The sequence below is a fragment of the Orbicella faveolata genome, unplaced genomic scaffold, assembly GCF_042242905.1.
Source record: "Orbicella faveolata isolate gen_17 unplaced genomic scaffold, um_ofav_v1 contig_25, whole genome shotgun sequence".
Classification (NCBI taxonomy): Eukaryota; Metazoa; Cnidaria; class Anthozoa; order Scleractinia; family Merulinidae; genus Orbicella; species Orbicella faveolata.
This window is the reverse complement of record NW_028301553.1, coordinates 30,794,943-30,815,000: the sequence shown is the minus strand read 5'-3', so window position 1 is coordinate 30,815,000 and position 20,058 is coordinate 30,794,943. Positions and strand designations below refer to the sequence as shown.

The 20,058-nt window shown below is 38.3% G+C and overlaps 2 protein-coding genes across 2 annotated transcripts in view; both read left to right on the top strand.

Moving 5' to 3' along the window:
* Positions 1-2,384, top strand: part of LOC110059317 (DBH-like monooxygenase protein 2 homolog) — a 5,316-nt gene extending 2,932 nt beyond the window's left edge. The window contains exons 2-3 of the mRNA XM_020766014.2: positions 788-934; positions 2,133-2,384. Coding sequence (XP_020621673.1) covers positions 788-934; positions 2,133-2,315 — 330 coding nt within the window. The 3' untranslated portion in view covers positions 2,316-2,384. The remainder of the gene's footprint in view (positions 1-787; positions 935-2,132) is intronic.
* A 5,882-nt stretch (positions 2,385-8,266) lies between these two features.
* On the top strand, positions 8,267-19,463 carry LOC110059263 (profilin). Its single transcript, XM_020765967.2, has 3 exons — positions 8,267-8,382; positions 13,204-13,360; positions 18,820-19,463. Exons 2-3 carry the CDS (start codon positions 13,220-13,222, stop codon positions 19,099-19,101), a joined length of 423 nt encoding a protein of 140 aa, XP_020621626.1. The 5' UTR covers positions 8,267-8,382; positions 13,204-13,219; the 3' UTR covers positions 19,102-19,463.
* Positions 19,464-20,058: the final 595 nt, after the last annotated feature.

The following is a 20,058-nucleotide window of genomic DNA, read 5'->3' as shown; positions in this document are numbered from 1 at the left end:
AAAAAAAGCTCAACTGAGCTTGCTGAATCTCCTGCCTTATCAACTATATTTGTCTGGTTGTAATGTAAATGATTGTTATGCATCAGATAGAGGGCAAATAAAGATTTGAGCATCAATTTCACTAATCCTAGACCAGTATCTGTGAAAAACTTGTATACACCATGAGTGTTAATTATCAGCACGTACACTATGACTCACAGTCTCAAGGGAAATAACTCACTGTTGCCATGGGGTCAGTAATTCAATATACCCAAACAGAAAATTAACAGCTGTGGTTATCATGATATTATGCTAATTAAGTCTGAGTTTTATGCTAATTTATGTGAAACTACAAAATAAGTGTTGTCTGAGTGGGCCATATTTATAAGCAAGGACTGCTTTAGCAGAGTGAACAATATTCGACCTTAGTTAATACTTCCTGTCATCAAACAGTGAAAATGGTTTTTTGTGATGCTTTTTCATAAACATGTCCCTTGTTTTCTGCCAGATCAGACTGTGCAAGTTGAAGATTACACTCCGCCTGTTCCAATTAATTAAAAAAAAAGCAGAAAAAAAAGAAGAAAATGGGTGAAAAGTGAAAACACATTGTTGTAGGCTTGATTTGTGACACTCTCTTGCATCCAGTCTTCCCGAGAGGAGTGCATTGTGGTCCCCTTCCCTGAACAGTGGCTAGTAACAGAGCCTTAAACATTGTTACTGTAACAGTTATGCTAAATTATTGTCGAGTATATGTGTGGAAGAAACAGCAAAACTAAAAAGTTCTGAAAACTCTTGTTCAAATTTTCAGGATTACTTGACAGATGGTCACAGGGTTCCTTCATTAGATTCCCAGAATGACTGCCAACTGGATGAAGCTATGGAGAGTGGCGGGACCACAACGATCAAATACCACAGGAAGGTCGACACCGGTGATTCAAAAGATGTGGTCATCGAGGTGAACTTAAGATGTTCTGTCATTTGTCTATAATTTACATATAGTGCTTCTAAAAATAGGTTGGTTAAAATGTGCAGTGACACACAGAGAGAGTGAGTACACAGAATGCTGCTGTTGGCAGGAGGAAGGGTGTTTGTGTTTTATTTCTGACATTTTGGCCTGAAAGTTAAGTTAAAGAATTACATGTTGGGAGAAACATTTTTTCTATGCAGTGCAGAGTGCAAAGAAAGTTCTGTGGATTGCCTTTTTTGAGAAAATCCATGAGAAGTCCTGTAAAAGAGAGATTATTTTATTTATAATTTATTAGACAATTTTTAAATTTTTATCTTCATTCAAGCTACTAGTATATTTAATTTTTTTTGAGGAGTGGGGTGAGCTTACCCAAAAATTGGTTCTCCCTGCATCCTGTGATGACAGTTTTGGCATATAACTTTTTGGCAGAGACAGTTATTGATGCACAGTATTCTCAGGATAGATTGATTTCATTGATTAAAAGATATATGAAAAAAGACACTAGAAACTGAACATAATACGATGCTTATATACTCTCCTCTCAGCTACAGTGAGCTTTGGAAATGTTTTAGCACCAATGCACTGGCTTGGTCTGAGCCCGGGGGGGGGGGGGTGGGGGGGTACTTCTATGTACAAAGGATGGTGGAGCTTGTCATATCTTTTTAAGGGTTGAAAAAGCAGTTTTGGTGCCTCTTAGGGTGCTCAGCCTCAAAATGTCCACAGTGGGAGCTTTTGCAGTACCTTTTAGGTACTCAGAGCAGAAAAAAACATTACAGTAGATATTTGACCATCAATTTTTGTGAGTGAAAGGTATTTGAAACAATAATTATCGTTACATCGCTATTGAAATTTCTGAGTATCAGAGTTGATGTGTTGTTTTAGAATTGGTACCACTCAGGAGAGAAAAAAATTTCAAGCCATGCCCACAAAGCAGGGTCTTGGTACCTCTTAGGATTTTTTTTTTTCCAAAATTTCTGACAAGCACCTCTTTTCTTGTTATATGGAATCCCCCCTGGGGAGTCCTGTTTTCCAGAGGAGCAATACTTGTTATGCATTACAAGACATAAAAACTTTATTTTATATACCTGAAAAAAAATTATGCTAACCACAGACTATACAGTATTTAAGATTAGCACAGCAGCTGTCTTGGAGAAGTAATTTTCATTTTCTTTTTCTTTGTTTTCAGAAAGGAGAAATCATTCTTGTGTGGGCATACAAAAACACTGATGACTCCCTGTCAAGGCACAATGAGAAGGGCTTTGCATCAGTGACCATGATAAGCGCCAGTGAGGCAGTCAAACTGAGAAGCTTTTACTGGAAACTTGGGGTGGCATCTCTGTCCATTGCTGTGGCTTTCTTGTTTAAGTAAATGTTACAAAGGGCACAGAACCTTTTTTTGTCATGTTCAGCTTTGCTATAAAAAAAGCTGATAAGTGAATTCTTGTTGTGTATGTGTTTTTTTGTATTATTTGTACTATAACCTTTGCAGCTAAAACTCGTCACAAGAATGACTTTTGACTGACTGGTCAATAAGGATTAAGTGAACGTAGTAAAGGGACCTTTTCATGCACTGTCCTACAGTGATAGCTAACAATGGACCTTTTTGACAATGTCACACAGTTAAAGATAGATTTAGCCATGCCTAAAAGCGTAGCTCCTGATTACAATAAGTTAACCTGGCTTGACCAATACCTAGGCAGTGGCCGCACTTAAGCAATGTTGACCATGAAAAAAGAGTTGTATGGTTTTTTATTTGTATGCATGCTTCTGTTCCTATAGTTATGGTGCTCCGCTTAGTGGTCCTTTGTGCTGCCGAAGCTTAGCTCTGAGCAACTGTCAAAACAAATCGTCAATGACGTGACATCGTCAAAAAGGAAAGGGATTACTCCAGCAAATCACTGCAGAAGTTTCACGTAAAACTATTCAACCATGCTTTCCTCAGATTCCCGCAAGGGATGTATAGCGAACTGAAAGAATTATTACCAGTATTCCATAATTTCTCACTTGAACAAACGGCCTTGGAGATTGAAAGTGTAACTTTAATTAAAAGAGCTCCCTAAAAGGGATATGATGTTGAGATTTGATTTTATAAAGTAATTAGTTAGGACAGTTCGGCTAAAAATCGCTTTTTTTTGGCTTTATTTGTTGAGTATACTTCTTTAGGAAAATGTTTTGTATTTACCACGTTTTAATAAAGCTTTTTATTGTGTTGCCCGTTCACTAAAGGCAGTTTCTTTCTTGAAGTAGAACACCGGGTCTCTCTCGGTTATGGAAGGTGAACCTGCTAAAAGCCAACGTATTAACAGCCATTTTCACGATTAACTAAAAATTCCATAAAAATGATAACAGGGCCGAATGGTAAGGAAATTTCTTGAGAGCTTTAGCGTATAATCTCTTTGATTCGTTGAAGATGTTCAGGGAAGCTTGTTTAACCAATAAGAACAAACTCCGTTTTGTTTTCTCCACCAATCATGTACGGTGCGTGGGCCCATCGTGGATCAACTTTTCGCGCCCTTTCTACGAGTGACTAGGCTGTACTCGGAGTTGACTCTCGGTCGATGGGAGCTGGCACCTAACTCGGGTGCAGAACCATTGTGTTAGCTTGCCTGCGGTGAGAAAAGGGCATGCGCCAACGTCTTACCATATTCATACCAAGTCGTACGTAATATGTCCACACTACGCTGGAGAAACTTGGAAATGTAGCTTTATTTCTACGGTTAGGCCTACCACCCACACTAACCGTCACCAAAACAGAGCTTTTCGTTTTAGTGTTGACGGACAACAGTTTTGAACACCGTGAGTTTTTTCCTCAAATACAGATCCAAAATGACCGATAAATTCTCCGGCGTAGTGTGGAAGGAAAACATTTGATGTATTTTCAGAGAGAAACCTCCATTTTCAAATTCCTCCGGCATAGTGTGGATGGTAAACAGTTGATGCGTTTTCAGAGATTTCACCTCCGTTTTCAAATTCCTCCAGCGTAGTGTGCACGGGGCCTCGGACAAAACTGGGTGAGCCAAAATACCCTATAGGGTAAAGCACTCCCGGCTCAAAGCCTCACATTCAACTCAAAATGCGTTCCAATTGCGTTCCAATTGCGTTCCAATTGCGTTCCAATTGTCATAATTTCGGCCGTGATGTAATCATGGTATTCCCCTCCCCGAGTTTTATCTGAAGAACCACTGGTCTCCGATCAAAGAAGAGGTCTTTTGCTCGGACTGGGTCAGATACCAATTTCAATTAAGGTTCCGTCCACACTACGCCGGAGGCCAGAATCAGTTTAAAACGAAGGTTTCACTCTGAAAACGCATCAAACGTTTATACTTTTTCGTCCAAACTACCCAGGAGGATTTTGAAAACGCAACAATAACCGGTCATTTTGAATTTGTGTTTGAGTAAAACTAGGGCAGGGGAATACCGTAATTATCGTGAAGTTATCGTTTACGAAAAGCTTCGTCTTCAAAATGTTTTCCGTCCAGAGTAAAACGCAAAGCCGGCGTTTTCAAATTCCTCCAGTTTGAAGAGCGTTTTCGAAAAGTTCCGTTTTCGTGAAGGATACCTGCGTATAACTTTGGGCCTATTACTTGTTGCTGTCTAGTATCTGGAGAATTTATGCGTGGTCCAGGCGATCCCAAGGGTGGAAGCTATAAGGTCTTTTTTTCTATTGTCATCGTAACTGATTGTGGAAATATGCTTAGATGAACGGTTTAGTCAGCAGAACACATTTTCGTTGTTCTCTTATGTATTAATTTGAGCCCAGAAAGGCCGTTTCCTTCTGAATAAACAAGCTAATTATTCGACTCAAACTAAAGAGAGCTAGTCAGTAGTCTACAGACCTAGTAACTCCCTCGTCAAGATCACTCAATCACTCACCATGAAATAACTGTGGTTCATTGTGACGGTTTTTTAAATCTGCTTCCTTTTTGACAAAGTTTTCTTGCCCCTGTAGGATGTTAATTCTTTTCGTTCGTTTAGCTCCCTCATCTATTGTCTTCATTTGCTTCACTGATGCAAAATCAACCAGTGACTCTGACGTCGATTCTTTTCGTTATAATTAAATGTTGAGTTTGCGCGCGCTTCGTTTTCTTCTTTGCCCGAAACTGAAATAAATGCTGAAAACGTGACAAATTGTCCAATTTCGGTCGCAGTTTCATTTGAACATTCATTTAGAATGCCTTTGGTCACAGTATACCGGTACACTGATTTTGTCCTCAATTGCATATGCTGAGTCTTCCTACAAGAAAAGCTTCAAAAAAATAAATGTATCACATTCTTACTTCTTCATCGCGCACTATTGAAAAATGTTTTCCCGTATTTTGCCGCCCACCAGGCACTTTCCTTTCCTATTTATTAACTGTGAAAATAACGCAAAATTCAACAGCCACAGTGAGCCACTTCAAAGTAAAATAAAACTTGAGGAATAAAGACATACTAACTATGATAAAGACCAGCGCCTACCTGTCTGATCATGACCTACACCCCTCCTTGAAGCATCATGGCCAAAGTTTGATAGTACGTGGACAAACAAACAATCATCCGCACACCTTCCGTTTCGTTAGTTTTCGCAGTCTCATGGTCACCGAAAGTGTTTTCTCCTGAAAAACTTTCACTACTTATAAACTCTTCGCTTGAAGTGTTTGTTAATTAAACACGAACGACAGGTTCATCTTTGCATTGCTTCAGTGCAGAAAGCGCTCAACACGAAATGCGAAAGATTTTCAATTGGTAAATTGCTATGAAAACTTCCTTTGTGGCGTCATTTTTTGACGTCACTCCAGCGCAGCGGCGTGGAACCTGAGCATGAGTACTAAAACGGATTTTGCAAGCGAAAACGTGAGGTTTAAAACATTTTTAAGGTCGTTGATCTTAAAATCCTATAAATTTGAAGACGTACCATACCACGCTCTAAAATATGTTCCATATTGGTTATCGTTTACTCTATGAATGATAACCGACAGAAATTAGGGAAACAGGCCCTAATTTGGCACCTCAACATGACTTAACAAATAATAATTTTTTACGCATTTCAACTCACTCAAGATGTTATTCTAAAAATAAAACGTGACCAGAATGAAAATATCAAAGAGTAATTTTTAATAGGCGAAGAACTGAATAAAACCAGTCACTTTGTAATTTCTTAGTCACGGCTAAATTTCCAAACAGTTTTTTCCTCTTGTTGGGCCTGATGACCGGCGAGCCAGTCCAAAAATTGTACTTTGTTCCATGAAACTGCCACTATTGGCTTGAAAAACGCTTTACACAACTGACAATACTACGAAATAAACTAGCAATATTTGCATTTTTCCTAGACGGTTTTTCTCTCGAAATTCAACAGGAAATTATTATTTGAATTACACACTTCAGGTTGAGCTATAAATAAGGGATTGGGACGAGACATCCGGGCGTCAATAAGAAGCCGACTTCTGACGAGACCCTGAGGAAAAGATCAGAAAAGACGGGCTATCGCAGTCTACATTCTTTCTCAGCTTTTAGTCTGAAAATTCAAATTGAAAACGGATTGGTATTGATTACCATAGCAATGAAACGGTGGCAATTGCTAGAGATGGCTAGTGGCAAGTGATGACCGAGTGGCGCATGGAGAATCGGAAGAAGTCTTTCAAGTTCACTGCAAGACATGGCGTCGAAGAAATCACGTGGCACTCTCCAAGGTTTGGACAAATTTTGGTTTAAGCTTATTAGCTTTGGCCTGTTTGCACTACCAGGAGGCACAAGGAATATATTAAGGTATTATGTTATTCTTGTTAATGTTTCTTCGCAGTGTTAATACATAGTTTAAATGAGTTTAAGCTAGTTGACGAAGTTCGCTTTGAACTTCGTCAACTTTGCCGCCGTTTACAAATTTTGGACAAATTTTAGTTAAGCTTATTTAGCTTTGGTCTGTTTGCTTTACTAGCAAGGCATGTATTAAGTTATTATGTTATTCTTATTATTGTTTTCTTCGTTGTGTTTATGCACAGCTTAAACGAGTTTAAGTTAGTTGACGAAGTTCGCTTTGAACTTTTCCGCCCTATACAACTTTAAAAGTGTTTCAAGGTGTTTTATTGGCTTTCTTTTCTCACAATGGAAGCTTTGTTGGTTTCGTTGGAAGCCTCAAAATTATACGATGAGCGGTTAAAAGGTTTTTACTTTAAATTTTGAACTGTTGTTAGGTTTTCGGTGACTTCGTGAGACCACACCATAAAAAATGCCGATCGCGTTCAATGGTATTTTCCTCAGATATGGTGGCGAGAAAAGGCGGGAATCATTTTTCATCGCTGGCCGCGCTTAAACTTTAGGTAATTTAATTTTAGCAGTTGTTTTTGAAATAACGACTTCAACTAAAGGAACAATTTGAGCGAGTTGGCAAAAATAATTGAAGGCATACGAGTCAAAAAAGAACGAACTACATTCAGAAAAACAAGAGAAAAATCACAGTCTTCTTCGCAGCTGGTCACGTCACGGCACAAGAGAAGAAACGTTGCGTGACCGACCCAAATGTGACGAGTATAATCGGGCCTGAAATATACAGTCAGCAATAGACCAATTTGGATATATTAAAATTCAACCTAACACAATAGACCTCAGCACGAGGCTCTGGGGAATAAACCCCACAAACTCTGTAGTTATTCCACGGAGCCTCGTACTGTATACTGAGGTCTGTTGCTTCAGCCTGAATTTTAATATATCGAAATTGGCCATTATGCTTTACAGCGGTGTTATACCTTGTCACTCAGGTTTAATTGCGAATTGCTAAGTCGATAACGCCTGGTTTTTTATTCTTTTAAGGCTTTGTCAACGAGCTGTACGATTTTTTTTTTTGTGATGAATGGATGATTAAAAAGATGAAAGGATGCTTTTTAATGTTTATTTTTCACTTTGTCAGCCTAGCGAGATGAACATTTTGACGGAAGTCTGGTAAGTGGAGACTTAAATCTTAAACGAATCTTTCCAAGGGAAAGGGAAAGACATTATCCATGATTATAGCTTATTTCGGGACCCTCGGGAATCTGCTAATGATTAATTTTGTATTTGGGGCCTGCGGTCCGTATTGCGTATTGGGTTGTGGCATTTATTCTACCGACATACCCCTCCCCCCTTGAGAAACATGGCCAATGATTTTCAAATAGATTCTCTAAAAGTTAACAAGCAACAAATCAAAACAATGGCTGATATAAAATTTTACGATTTTTTAGACAGAAATTTGGTAATAGTTTGTAGAAAACAAGCATTTCCTCCTCAATAGCTTGCGCGGAAATGAAAGCGTTTCAAGGGGCACATCCCCCGGAAACCAGGTATGCGGCGTAAGGCCTGAGGAAGAGAAAATGATCGCGGGCTCAAGGGGCCGCACCTCGATCGATTTTCATCTTGCTTGCTGGTGTGGTGCACTCGTACTTTGGCTGCGAAGGAATTTTGACTTTGTATCTGCTTTACATTCGGTAAGTAGTGTGCTCTCGAATATATTACAGAACTTTAAGTTACTTTGTATGTAATTTTACTTCGCTCGAAGCGAAGAACTGTTGGAGTGGGTTCGAAACCGGGCGTCCACGCGACTCTTGTTACGATTTCGTCATGTACATTTACAACCAGTCTCTTTCCAAGAGAACTTTTCTGCGTTTGGTAGTCGTTATTACACCTTTACACCCTTCAATCAGGTCCTATGAGGTTATTGTAAGTATAGTAGCTTTCCAGATTCTTTTTTTTATGGTTCTACGATGTTTTCTGCGCGTTAAAAGTCGAGAACTCGCTCGATATTTCCGCGTGGGCTTCGAAACCTTCGATGGCTCGGATTCTCCTTCTCTGTCCTTTCCTGTTCCACCCTAATACCTTTGCGTCATTTTGATGTTGTCGCTCGAAGGAATATTCCTAGTCTGCATGTAGTTAATTCAGTTCTTTTGCTGTCTTGGCTACAGTAAGCCGTGATTTCAGCTGTTTAATGGTTACTTGGTAGAATTTTCATTATGACTGAATACTTGATTTGGCTTTCTGTTGGCTTGCAACTGTGAATTGTGCCTTCTGAGCTGCAAGGTTCGGGGCTTTGTTTTCGATTCATTTCGTAGCGAAGTGGAACAGTTACAACAGTTTGATTCGATGCCAGAAAGAAAGCACTCTTGTATTTGTGTTAAAAACTCTGAGTTCTCAAACGGGCTATTCAGTGGAAAATTTCCGGCGAAGCGATTTTCGAAGAATCAGAAAACAGCCGGTATCGTTCGTTTGTTTTCATACCTGTGAGTATCTTGATCAATGTGTGTAGTTTTTTGCAGTAGTTAGCCGGTGTTTCTGCGCTGTATTTGATTATTGTGTAATTCTTGTCCAGTACAAAGACACAGAGGAAAGTTAAGCCCAAGTTAAGTTTTGCCACTCAAGGTTCATAGTTCTAATGTACTTTGCAATCGCTGTCTTGAGGACTGTTCTGGGCGCATATACGAACAATTGTGTTGTTTTACATGTGGTGATTATGGAAAACTGCAATTTCTTTAACAACTTCTTAAAGTCACTATTGTTTGTGAAGCAAATTTAGTTAGTTCTCGAAAATTTAAGGTTGCATTGCTTACAATTAATTACAACAGCACTAACTTACAGAAAATCACAGATACAAGGATTTCTGCAACCTTTCATTGTTTTAGACCTTGGCCAAATTTAGGAGAAAATGTTGCAGATAATAATCTGAACATCTCTTTCAACAAGAATCCCATTTGATCATCTGTAAGTGTTGACTGTGGCCTGTTTACTAGTACATTAGAAATGGTGATTTATAACAAAGAACAATGCTTTTAAATGAGATTATTAGTTGTTGGTATCCTGGCTTTACATGGAACCCTCTCAAGCTGTCAGGATTATAAGTGATCTCGTCACTGACAAGAGCTTAAAGTTGCCTTTGTATTTGCAAAATTTGTTTGCTGATTAGAAGTGTTGATTCATTAAGAGGAATTGGGATGCTGCAAGGAAAACAATCTAGGTTCCTTTCTGATATATTCGCACAAGTAAATTTGATTCACTTTGCAAGGCTGTTAATAAGGTAATGTCAAAGTGCCACTAATTAACCCCCATTAGTTTTTTGCGCATGTATAAATCTCCTTGTTTTCATGATCGCTGTAACGATTATTCGAATTCTGATTGATCGCGATGATGACTGTTCGGTTCGATTCACGATTCTTTGATTTCCATGTTTCGACTTTGGTTCGCTTTTTTGCATACCTTTCCCAGAGCCTCATCAGTGAGTTATTATTTTGTGAAATCAGAATCCAGAACTCTTTAAAATGTGTGTTTTTGATTTACGAGTGAAGACGTTGGCAGTTTGTGCACCATTTTGTCTTGCACGGTAAAAATGTTTCCCTTCTACCACCCCTCAAGGCAGACCATGTGCAACATGCTCATTGTATCCTAAAATTGAGGGTTTAGGTTTGTATGTTGTTTACATTGTGTATCATGTTTTAAGAATTAAAAAACAGTAATATTTTGGATTATTGAAATCGTGAGGCAATAATTGAAGTTGAATCGAATCACAAGGGATATGAAACATTACACCCCTACAAGGAAGATGAGTTGAGGCTGTAGCAATGTAGCCAGCTTATGAGAGAGCATTCTTCCCCATTCAGTACCTCTATTCTAATAACGCTTGTCCAGAAGTGAGAAAAACTAATTAAAGAAGTGGACTGTTCTACACAAAGTCATGGATGGGCAAGTCTTTTTAACCCGTCCGTCCCACATGGATTTCCCTCCGAGGCAAAAGACCCCCCTCCCTCTTGATTTCCAAAAAAAGTATGAGCCTTAAATTTAATTTGTATTCAGTAGAATTCTATGCACAATTATGTCCAGAACATGGTCTTGTGTAATTTCTAAAGCTATAGCAAATATTAAAGGAGCAGGCTCACCAAGATTTAGTGCTACTTGAAAATCCAATGAAGGTGTTGGTATTAATTGGAAATCCACTAGAAGTTGCCTACCCTTGCTAAAATGTACCGTACTAGTCACAAAAGCTGTTTTCAATTGTTGTAGCTACAGACAAGTAGGAAAGAAGTGGTCTAAAACTTGAAAACATCGGGCCGACGTTTTCAAGTATGACAATGTTACTTGGAAGAAAATCACCAAAAATCATTGATCTCTAAGCGATTGAATTTATGCCTTTTTTGTCCTTTTAAGGTTATTTTGTTGATCAGTGAGTGCACCTTTATAATTTTAGCATAGTTTGCACAAAAACTTAGAAGACCTCTCGTGATGCTGCCCCTTTAAGGTTACAATTGTTCTGTAGAACTCAATAAAATGAGCTAAATAGGAAAACATTTTTGGACTCCTAGCTTATTAAAATCATGTGACTTGTTTCTTACACAGCGCAAAGTATGTCTCCGAATAATGATGAGACTTTTGGTAACTTGAATTATATATCTTACCTCCAAGTTTGGGTTGTAATAGGGCATGGGAAAAAATTGTGTGGAATTTTGGAGGCAAATTGTGCGGGAAAACACTTCAATTGACTGCGTGGAATTTTGCGGATTGTGCAATCTTTTGATGAACATTTCAAGTGTTCTTGCCAAGTGCTACAGTAAAGAAATTCTGCATTGACAAGAGTTTAGCCAAGTTTATTTCCCTCGTAGTTCAAATACACCTAGTAATCGCCAATTGTTTCAGCAAACTGTGTCTGACTGACTCTGTTAAACAAAATTCTGTTGCTTGACACAACTTAACTCGATGCCTATGAAACCAAAATAGAAAGTTGTATCTTCCATTATAAACCATTTCCTTTTTAAAAATAGTCCTACCTTTATTTGATAAAAATAGGTAGCTTGAATATTGGTTCATAACCTGCATTAAAGTCCACATATTGTCCGAAGTTATCAGTGAAAAACACAACTTGAAACTTTATGCAAATTACGTGCAAATGTAATTTGATGCCCTCTTGTTAATATTTGCTGGAGCACTTCGATTGCAAAAAGTTTTGAAAGGTAAATAGCCTGAAAAGTTCGTAAGAATCTCTGCTAACAACAGGAAAGCTGTTTTAATGAAATATTTAAGCAAATTTTTAAGTATTGTGGCCTGCGGATGCAGATGTATTTCTGGCTGTTGCTTGTCTTATTTAGCGGGGTTTTGGAGAATTAAGGGTTATGTATTGCGAGCAAGAACGTGTAGCCATGGTTACCATTTGAAAAACGTTCTACTCTTGCGGATTTACATGACCGTACGTAGACCGTACAAGAGCCGTGAATTTTGAAACTCTTTCCCAAGTCCTCGGGACTATTTCTGTTAACATTTATGTTTGGCAGCACTGAGCCTGGGTACGACAATACAAATAGTGTCAGGCATTACACACTTGTAGCGAGCTTTCTTGATGTTCATCCTTTTGTCACATGTTTTCTGCGTGTTTACTGTGATTATGGAAGAACCTCATAGGCAACTTGGACTAAATCAGGAAAGAAAGATGTAACTGAAAGATTTTGACTCCTCTCAGATTCAGAGAGTGCTCAAATGTTACATGTCATGTATCTAAAAGTTTGAGATTACATTCCGTTGGAAATGATTCCCGAAGAAGGATTTTGTAGGTTCAACCTCCCCCTCCCCCTTCTTGCCTGGATTTCCATGGCCTTGGACCCCACCTCCCAAGAGAATTTTTAGAAACCCATCCATTGGGGGCATGTGGATTTTTTCTGGAATAACCCAATTCAGTAAAAATATGTAGCTTGAATATTGCATCATAAACTGTGTTCAGGTTCACAAATTCTCAGAAGTTGTCCACAAAGAAAAAAAAACAACAACTTGAAAGTACAGTTTGAAAGGTGGATAGCCTAAAAAGTTCACAAGAATCTCTGCAACGAGTAAGAAAGCTGTTTTATTTAAAGAAATATTGTGCCAGATGTAGCCGGTTTTGGAGAATTGTGCATAATTGTGTGGGTTTGAGATCAGAAAAATTCACTCATCGTGTCCTAAGTCATTTCTACATCACAGGTCACATGCATTTAATAAGCTATCACATTGAATAATGATTGAAGAGATGAATTAATAGCCACTGAAAATTCACTGTTTGCATATATCTGTCTAATTTTGGAGGTACCTGCTCAATATTCTAACCTTGATAGTTCTTTGTTGGTGGGACGTTATTCCACTATCTTTTTTCTTTGTCTTGTTCTTTGTTAGAACTTTCCATCAGTATAATAATACACATGAACTAATCTAGTTATGATAGAACTGGGCACCGACACTAGATTAATGTTGTGCAACATGTCAAACTGTATTTATCTATTGATATTGATCTCCTTTTTGTTCAGGAGAGGTTTTGCCAGAATGTCTTGGGACAGCTATATTGATAACCTTATTGCACAGACAAAAGATGCTAGTGGTGAGACACACTGCGATAGAGCGTGTATAATTGGTCTTGATGGAGGGGCTGCATGGACTACTGCTGGTCATGCAAATGCCTTAAAGGTAACTGCAAGTGGAAGCATTGTAATAAGTTAATATCAGTAGGGATTGGAAAAAAAACTTAAATTTCAGCTTGCCCTATGGACAAGCAACTCTCAAATTTTGCTGGCTGGCTTGGGACCTCCCTCGGCCCTCTGAGTCCTTCCATGGCAGGCAAGTGAGAGTGACAAGTTAAGTGCCCAGCAGGAGACTCTACTTGTCCTGGATGACCAGAGTACAATTTTTTCAGGACCTGATCAGGGGTATCATTATGGGCTATTGACACGAGGCAAATTGACCAGCTGTGAAAACGGGTTTGCCCAACTCATTTGACCATTTTCAAGAGATTTGTTTTCTCTTATAAAGTATGAGAATATCAGTTCTAAGAAGATTTGCCTGCCTGGGAAAACCAGTTGCCTTCCTGCTGAACACTGTTACAAAACCCTTGAGATTTTACTACTATAAATAAGGGTCAGGCTTCTGCCCACAGTATGCTCAGAACTAAGCGAACATCGCACACGCATTCTTAATGCACCCCTGCGTGTTGAAATGGCCTGCACGTTTTTGCCTATGTGTAATGGACACGGGTTTTCACCAGCGTGTCAGCCATTGTTATTCATAACCAATATTCCTTTTGTGATGCATTGCTATGGCGAACAAAGCAGGACTTCAGCTCAGACAATTGCGTGATTTATGTTTAGTAATTACACGCAAAGCCAAATTCGAATTAATTGATTAATTAGCGCAGTTGGAAAATACAGCTTTGTACCTCTTCCAGTGAAACAAGGTGCTCTGAAGTTGAAAAGATGACAGAAAAATTTGAAAACTTTCACATCAAACCATTGCCAATTCGCCTGAAATTCGAACTCATTCACCTGTATAAGCTCTGTTCTCAAACCAAGCTTGCCATTCATACTCAGAAAAAATTTCTTTGTATTGGATGGAAATAACAACATATATGTCGACAAAATAAACAACAGATGCAGTGTTTCCGCCAGAGTGCGCCATTGCAGGAATCCTGCGTTACAATCAGAGATGGCCCCCAGAAAAACAAAAAAAGGGCCAATTTGGCCCTTTCTTTTTACAAGACTGCAGGCTTAACTCAGGCATAATATTTTAAAAGCCATCCCAGGGCTCGAAATTGTGATCAATAGGGTCGCCAATGCAACAAGCATTTCATCCTTGGTGGCCAAAAATTCTGGTTTAGTCGCCATAATACGGCATAATGGGGACTACATTTCTCTCTGTTGACGATCAATAACGGTTATTTTGTCACACATTATGTCCTTCTAAAAAATCATATTGAAAGATCCGTGCTTCTAAAACATTCAACATAAGAAAAGAAGCCAATCCGTCTTTTTGCTTTGCTGTATTGATTGTCTCACATCGGAAAACTTCAAAATGGCTGACCGTGTTTGAAATCGCCCTATAATGCATTGTAAACCCTTGATCATTGACTACGTCATTTATGCATAAGGATTGTTCTCTTGTAATGCACCGATCCTTCATACTAGTTTCTGATTCGAAAGAAACTTTATTGAGTAGAAACACTTCAAAAAGCACTTACTATTAAATTTTATCATAGATCCTAATAAACGACTTTATTTGCCTTGGTACCCTGATGCATTTTTTCCTTCTGTAGCTTTCAATTTATAGGCCCCCTTCCTAAAAAATTGGCCCCTAAAAAAGATCTTCAGGGGCCACTTTGGCCCTCAAGTAAAATTTTCTGGCTGAAACACCGCAGATGGAAAGCAAGACAATTTCAGTTCATGCGGTACTCAAAAACTGGAGAAAGTTGTAAACTACACAAGGAGGAAAAGAAAGGGCTTGGGAAAAAAAAAAACAAAAAAAAACAAAAACGGTCCAGTCATCAAGGACAAGTAATTATGGTAATCAAGTGTTTGGCTGAAATTGACGAATATTACAATTTTAAGCATTATTTTGTTGATTGTGTAACACATGACTCACAGTTCAGAAGTGGTTACCTAGCACATGATCAACATCTGCCCAGATCAAATTTCTTCCCAGGATTAGAAATCATCATCATCAGTCCTCATCGTGCCATTGGATGCATAAGGCCTTCACAGTCTGTCTCCAGCGCAAACGATCCTGTGCTGCCTTCCAGATTTCAACCAAGGTCAAGTGTATGGTCTCGAGTTCTTTTTCCGTTGACCTCCTCCAGGTTGTTCTAGGCCTTCCTCGTTGTCTTTTCCCTTCTGGTGTCCAGAATAGACCTTCTTTACTAATGTTGCTGGGGTCTTTCCTCAGTATGTGTCCAATCCAAGTCCATTTCCTCCATGTTAATCTCATCATGATGTCTTCTTGGATACAAATCTTGCGCACTTATGATTAAAAATAGCTGCGTTAAAATGAAAATTGTGACATCCATTGCAGTGTTTAGACACAGCATCTCTCGTAGATGTGAAGGCCGATAATTTTACAGGAGATATTTAATGCCTTTATATTTCGTTTTTTCACCGTTATTCTATAGCTCAAGGAGTCAAACAAAATACTTTTGTTCCATCGGTTGTTTTCTACAGTAGCTTATGTGGGACTTGGGGAAACGTGCACTTTGAGAAGAGAATATAGAAAACCAAGACGAGCGACCAAAGCGACAAAATAAATAAACAAGATTGGAATTAAAATATTGTTGTTGTGTTGCTTTCAATGATGCGCCAATTTTTTATTTTTTGGATTTTCATCTTGAAATAACTTGTTTAGGTGGCATTTTGCGGCCCGATTAGCTACTGTCTTCTTCAAGTATTGCAACTTGACCACTCTGCTTGATCACACTGCTTGGATACCTCAGATTTGAAGGACGTGTTTTGTTCGAAGGAAAGAAATATCTCATTAGCGATGGAATTAATGAAAACAAATTGCGTATGTAATGATTCTAGTTTGTGTGAATATCGTGGACTTTGATAACAGCTGGAATGAGAGAAGTAAACATTTGCCAGTCTCATCAATTGCCTTTTCTGGGGTGGCTAAAAAATTTAATTATCTGGTTGTCTTTATAAGCTGATTTCTCGAAATGCAAATTATTTTATTTGTGGTTGAATTAATCAAAATAAAATCGTATGTATGTAACCGCCACAATATTCAGCCGGTATGAAAGAAATAGAACTTGTCTGCTCCTTGAAAACACATGACATTCATACTGAATATTGTTTGAAGAAAAGGTTGTTCACTTCCGTTCACAAAGTAACAAAAGAAGTGAACAATAACCAGGCTCATACATACTAATGCCTTAACTTTGAAATGCTATAACGTGAAGTCAAAACGCAATCTAACAAAGCAACCCCTTCATGTTGTTAACGTGTAGTTAATGCAAATTTTGGTTTGCTTAGTTCTGAGCGGTACTGTACCTAGGGGACAATTCCAGAACTTTTGGCACCCTTGCAGTTTTGTTATTGGGTCTATGATTTTCTCTTTATATTGATTCCATCCCCTATTGATCACATATTGAATCATCCAGAGAAATTAATTGAATCTAAAGCTATCTGAAATGACCAGTTTCACAAAAAACATTCACATTTTTTGTTAGTTAAGGATCATGTCTTAAATTATTCAATGACATTTACATTGTATCTTGGCATTATCTTTAAGCATACTGTAATCATGTAGCTCTATTAAGCAGCCATTGCTACTTTGGTCATCATTGGGCAATGACAGATAAGAGTCTGAATTAGAAACTGCCAACACGTTTCTCACTGTCTTCACATGATTCCATGTTACCTTAAAGCATGTTTGCATTTGAATAAACTGACATTTCTACTAATCCTCAAGCTAATTCTTCACAAGTGCCTATTAAGTGGCCAACTCCTATTAAGTGACCACCATTGTGTGGGTGCTTAATTGGAGTTCAACTGTGGGTTTGTCCCCGCTCTGATTTAGTAGACCAAGTTGAGTACTTTTACGGTCCAAGTTCAAGCCTGGTTTTTCTGCTCCCTTGTTCAAGGGAACAGACAAACTGAGCCTTCAACCAGGTCTTGTTTGAAGAGTACAATTACGTTGTGTGAAGTGAGTTGCGGCCTTGCAGGCAAAGTGAGCTGTTGAGAAGGAGTACTTGGATGTACATGTACATGTTTTCCACTGCATGATAGACTTTAAGTAGTTCCTCTTTCGCTTAGTCTGTTGAGTGAGATTGTAAATAAACTGTGAGGAAAAAATTGCCCTGTGAAATCCTAGTGGTGAGATGCGTGCAAAACCAAAAATCACTCGACCTTTAATCGGGAGTACCTACTATCGTGTGCTTCTCGCCCCCAGAAGTTCATGCAACCATATTTTCATCTCAGTTTTCCTGTCGTGTTGTGCACAGCAGACTAAGAGACTATTTGTAGTCTAATTGGATGATAAAATAATATTTCTTAAAAATTTACACAAGATCAAGAAATCCCTTACAGAATTCAAGCTTTAAGTGGAACTATGATGTTAATCGCATCTTTTTGATCTAAGCCATTTTATAACATAGAAAAGTAGTCTGTATGAGAAGAAAAAAGCAAAATGCTGTTTGCTATTTTCAAATCTCTTTTCGCATTGAAGTCTTAAATGTGCAAATTAGCCAAGTGATGATGTCATAAACTCAACCGAATTTTGATCAAATATGATGAACAAAGGTATCTCAGCCAATTTGTATCCCTGCAGAAATGTTTGATTCTTTGTAGTAAGATTCTACTGCAGGTGCTCCACAGTATGAACTTACTGAGTAACTCCCTGCTATTAAAGGCTTTTCTGGCCACCTTTGGCGCTCCATATTGATATTTTCCAATGGTACATTATCGGCGTGATCCAGCAAGCATATAAATATGTTAGGTTGAGTTCATGGCCTTGTTTAATGTTTTTCGAGCTGAAATCAGGTCGGAGGGGAGTGGAAAAGAGTGGGTTGCCATGGGAATGGAATTTTTTTTATAGCCATAGGCGTGTTGCATGTAGAGCTATTAGCCTGCCAAGTTTCAATGGTTTCTGCTGCAAATTGACTTAGATAGCGGTATTTATATACTTGATGTAATATTTGGTTGACTATACGACGTCATCAGTTATCTCATTTGCATATTTTACGCAGTTTTAAAACTTAAATATCTCCGAATCAATGCAGATATTTGCAAATGGTAAACGGCGTTTTTAATCTTTCATGGAATTTTATGTAATAAACCTAAAAATTCAAGGGGTAAACATTTGATCATACTACCACGTTAAACAAAATCAGCAACAGGTATTTTTGCGATTGCAATTTTCTGCTGAGCTTATCGGATGCATGCTGTTATTGTTCAGTTTTCTGTGGCCATTTCTTTCGGTAATTTCTCTGAAATTGACAGTGAAGGCCTGGGAGGAAGTCTTACAGGAAGTAGGCTACTACATGTACACGCATATGGTTAAACAAATGCACGTTCACCATGGAGGCTTGGGGTTGAGAGGCATGTGGGAGCATTTTAGGTAATTTTGCAATCTCTTGGTTTTCATGTCTCCTCTTTTCTTACCCTCAGTTACAAGATCCTGAAGGGCCTAACATTGCAAAATGTTTCAAGAGCAAGGATTTCACAGCATTCATGGCGAGTGGTGTTTTTGTGGAAGGAATAAAGTACCAGTTCCTACGAGAAGAAGACAAAAAGTTAGTTCTTGGTAAGAAGAAGGGTAATGGAGCGATCACTCTGCAATCAAGTAAAACAGCAATTGTCATAGGCCATTGCCAAGAAGGAGGTCAACAGGGGAATGCGAACAAAGGTGTAGCGGTAATTGCAGAGTATCTTGAAAGCCTTGGCATGTAATTCAAAGACTAAAATGTGTTAACTTTGTTGTAGTTTGAGGAGATACTGTATTTTGAACCTTCCAACTAATTCTCTGTAACAGCGCTGTGTTGAAGATGAGATTAGAGTTCATAAAAATGCCTGGTTATTGATAAACATTTTACTAGTTTTCTAGCTGTGATTGCAATAAAGTACATTATTTAGTGACAGTGTTAAACAGGTTATAAGTTGGCTTTCTATTGTATTGTTTTATTTGGATTAGAAAATGAGAAGTTCTTGATTTTGTATTTGATTAGAATTGAAGTCTCTCCAAGAATTGTAAAAGGCTGCACTCTTCGAGTAAGAGGAAACACCTTAATAAATATGTCAATTTCTGTGTGCTATGCTGTTTGTCAGAAAGCGATTTTTTCACAAGGCTCAACAATCATTCATTATTTAGGAAATAGAAAACATGCAGCATGTTTTAATCAAGTTTTAGTATAAACAGGTTCTATCATGAAGGCTGTTCTCTGATTGGCTGTGCTACTCACTAGCTATTCTGTGATTGATAGTGAGTAATGTAACAGAATGCCCTTTTTAACAAAATAACGTCCGCTTCTTGGCGTTTTCGAAGCGATTAGATAAAGTTTAGAATGACCAGTAGATTTATACTAAAACAATTATATTATCCGCTCTCTATTTCTATGCGTGATAGTTGACTCAGGCTGCGCCCTTGTCAGCTATCATGCAATAGAAATCTTGAGCTCATAATCTAATTGTTTAAGAGAAACAGAAGTGGAATATTGGAAGAACGAGAAAATAATTAATGCTGTGGCACAGCTTTTTCAAGTTCTCCCAAACTCTTAGTAGTGTCAACTATCATGTGATAGAAATCGAGAGCGAATAATTTAATTGTTTTAGTATAAATCTACTAGTCGTTCAAAACTTAACCTAATCGTTCTGAAAACACCAAGAGGTAGCTGTCATTTTCTTGACAAG

Excerpts from the sequence above, each read along its gene's own strand:
- LOC110059263 (XM_020765967.2), top strand. The coding sequence starts at position 13,220 with ATGTCTTGGGACAGCTATATTGATAACCTTATTGCACAGACAAAAGAT. Across the intron at positions 13,361-18,819 it reads GTCATGCAAATGCCTTAAAG|TTACAAGATCCTGAAGGGCC; the intron begins GTAACTGCAAGT and ends TCTTACCCTCAG.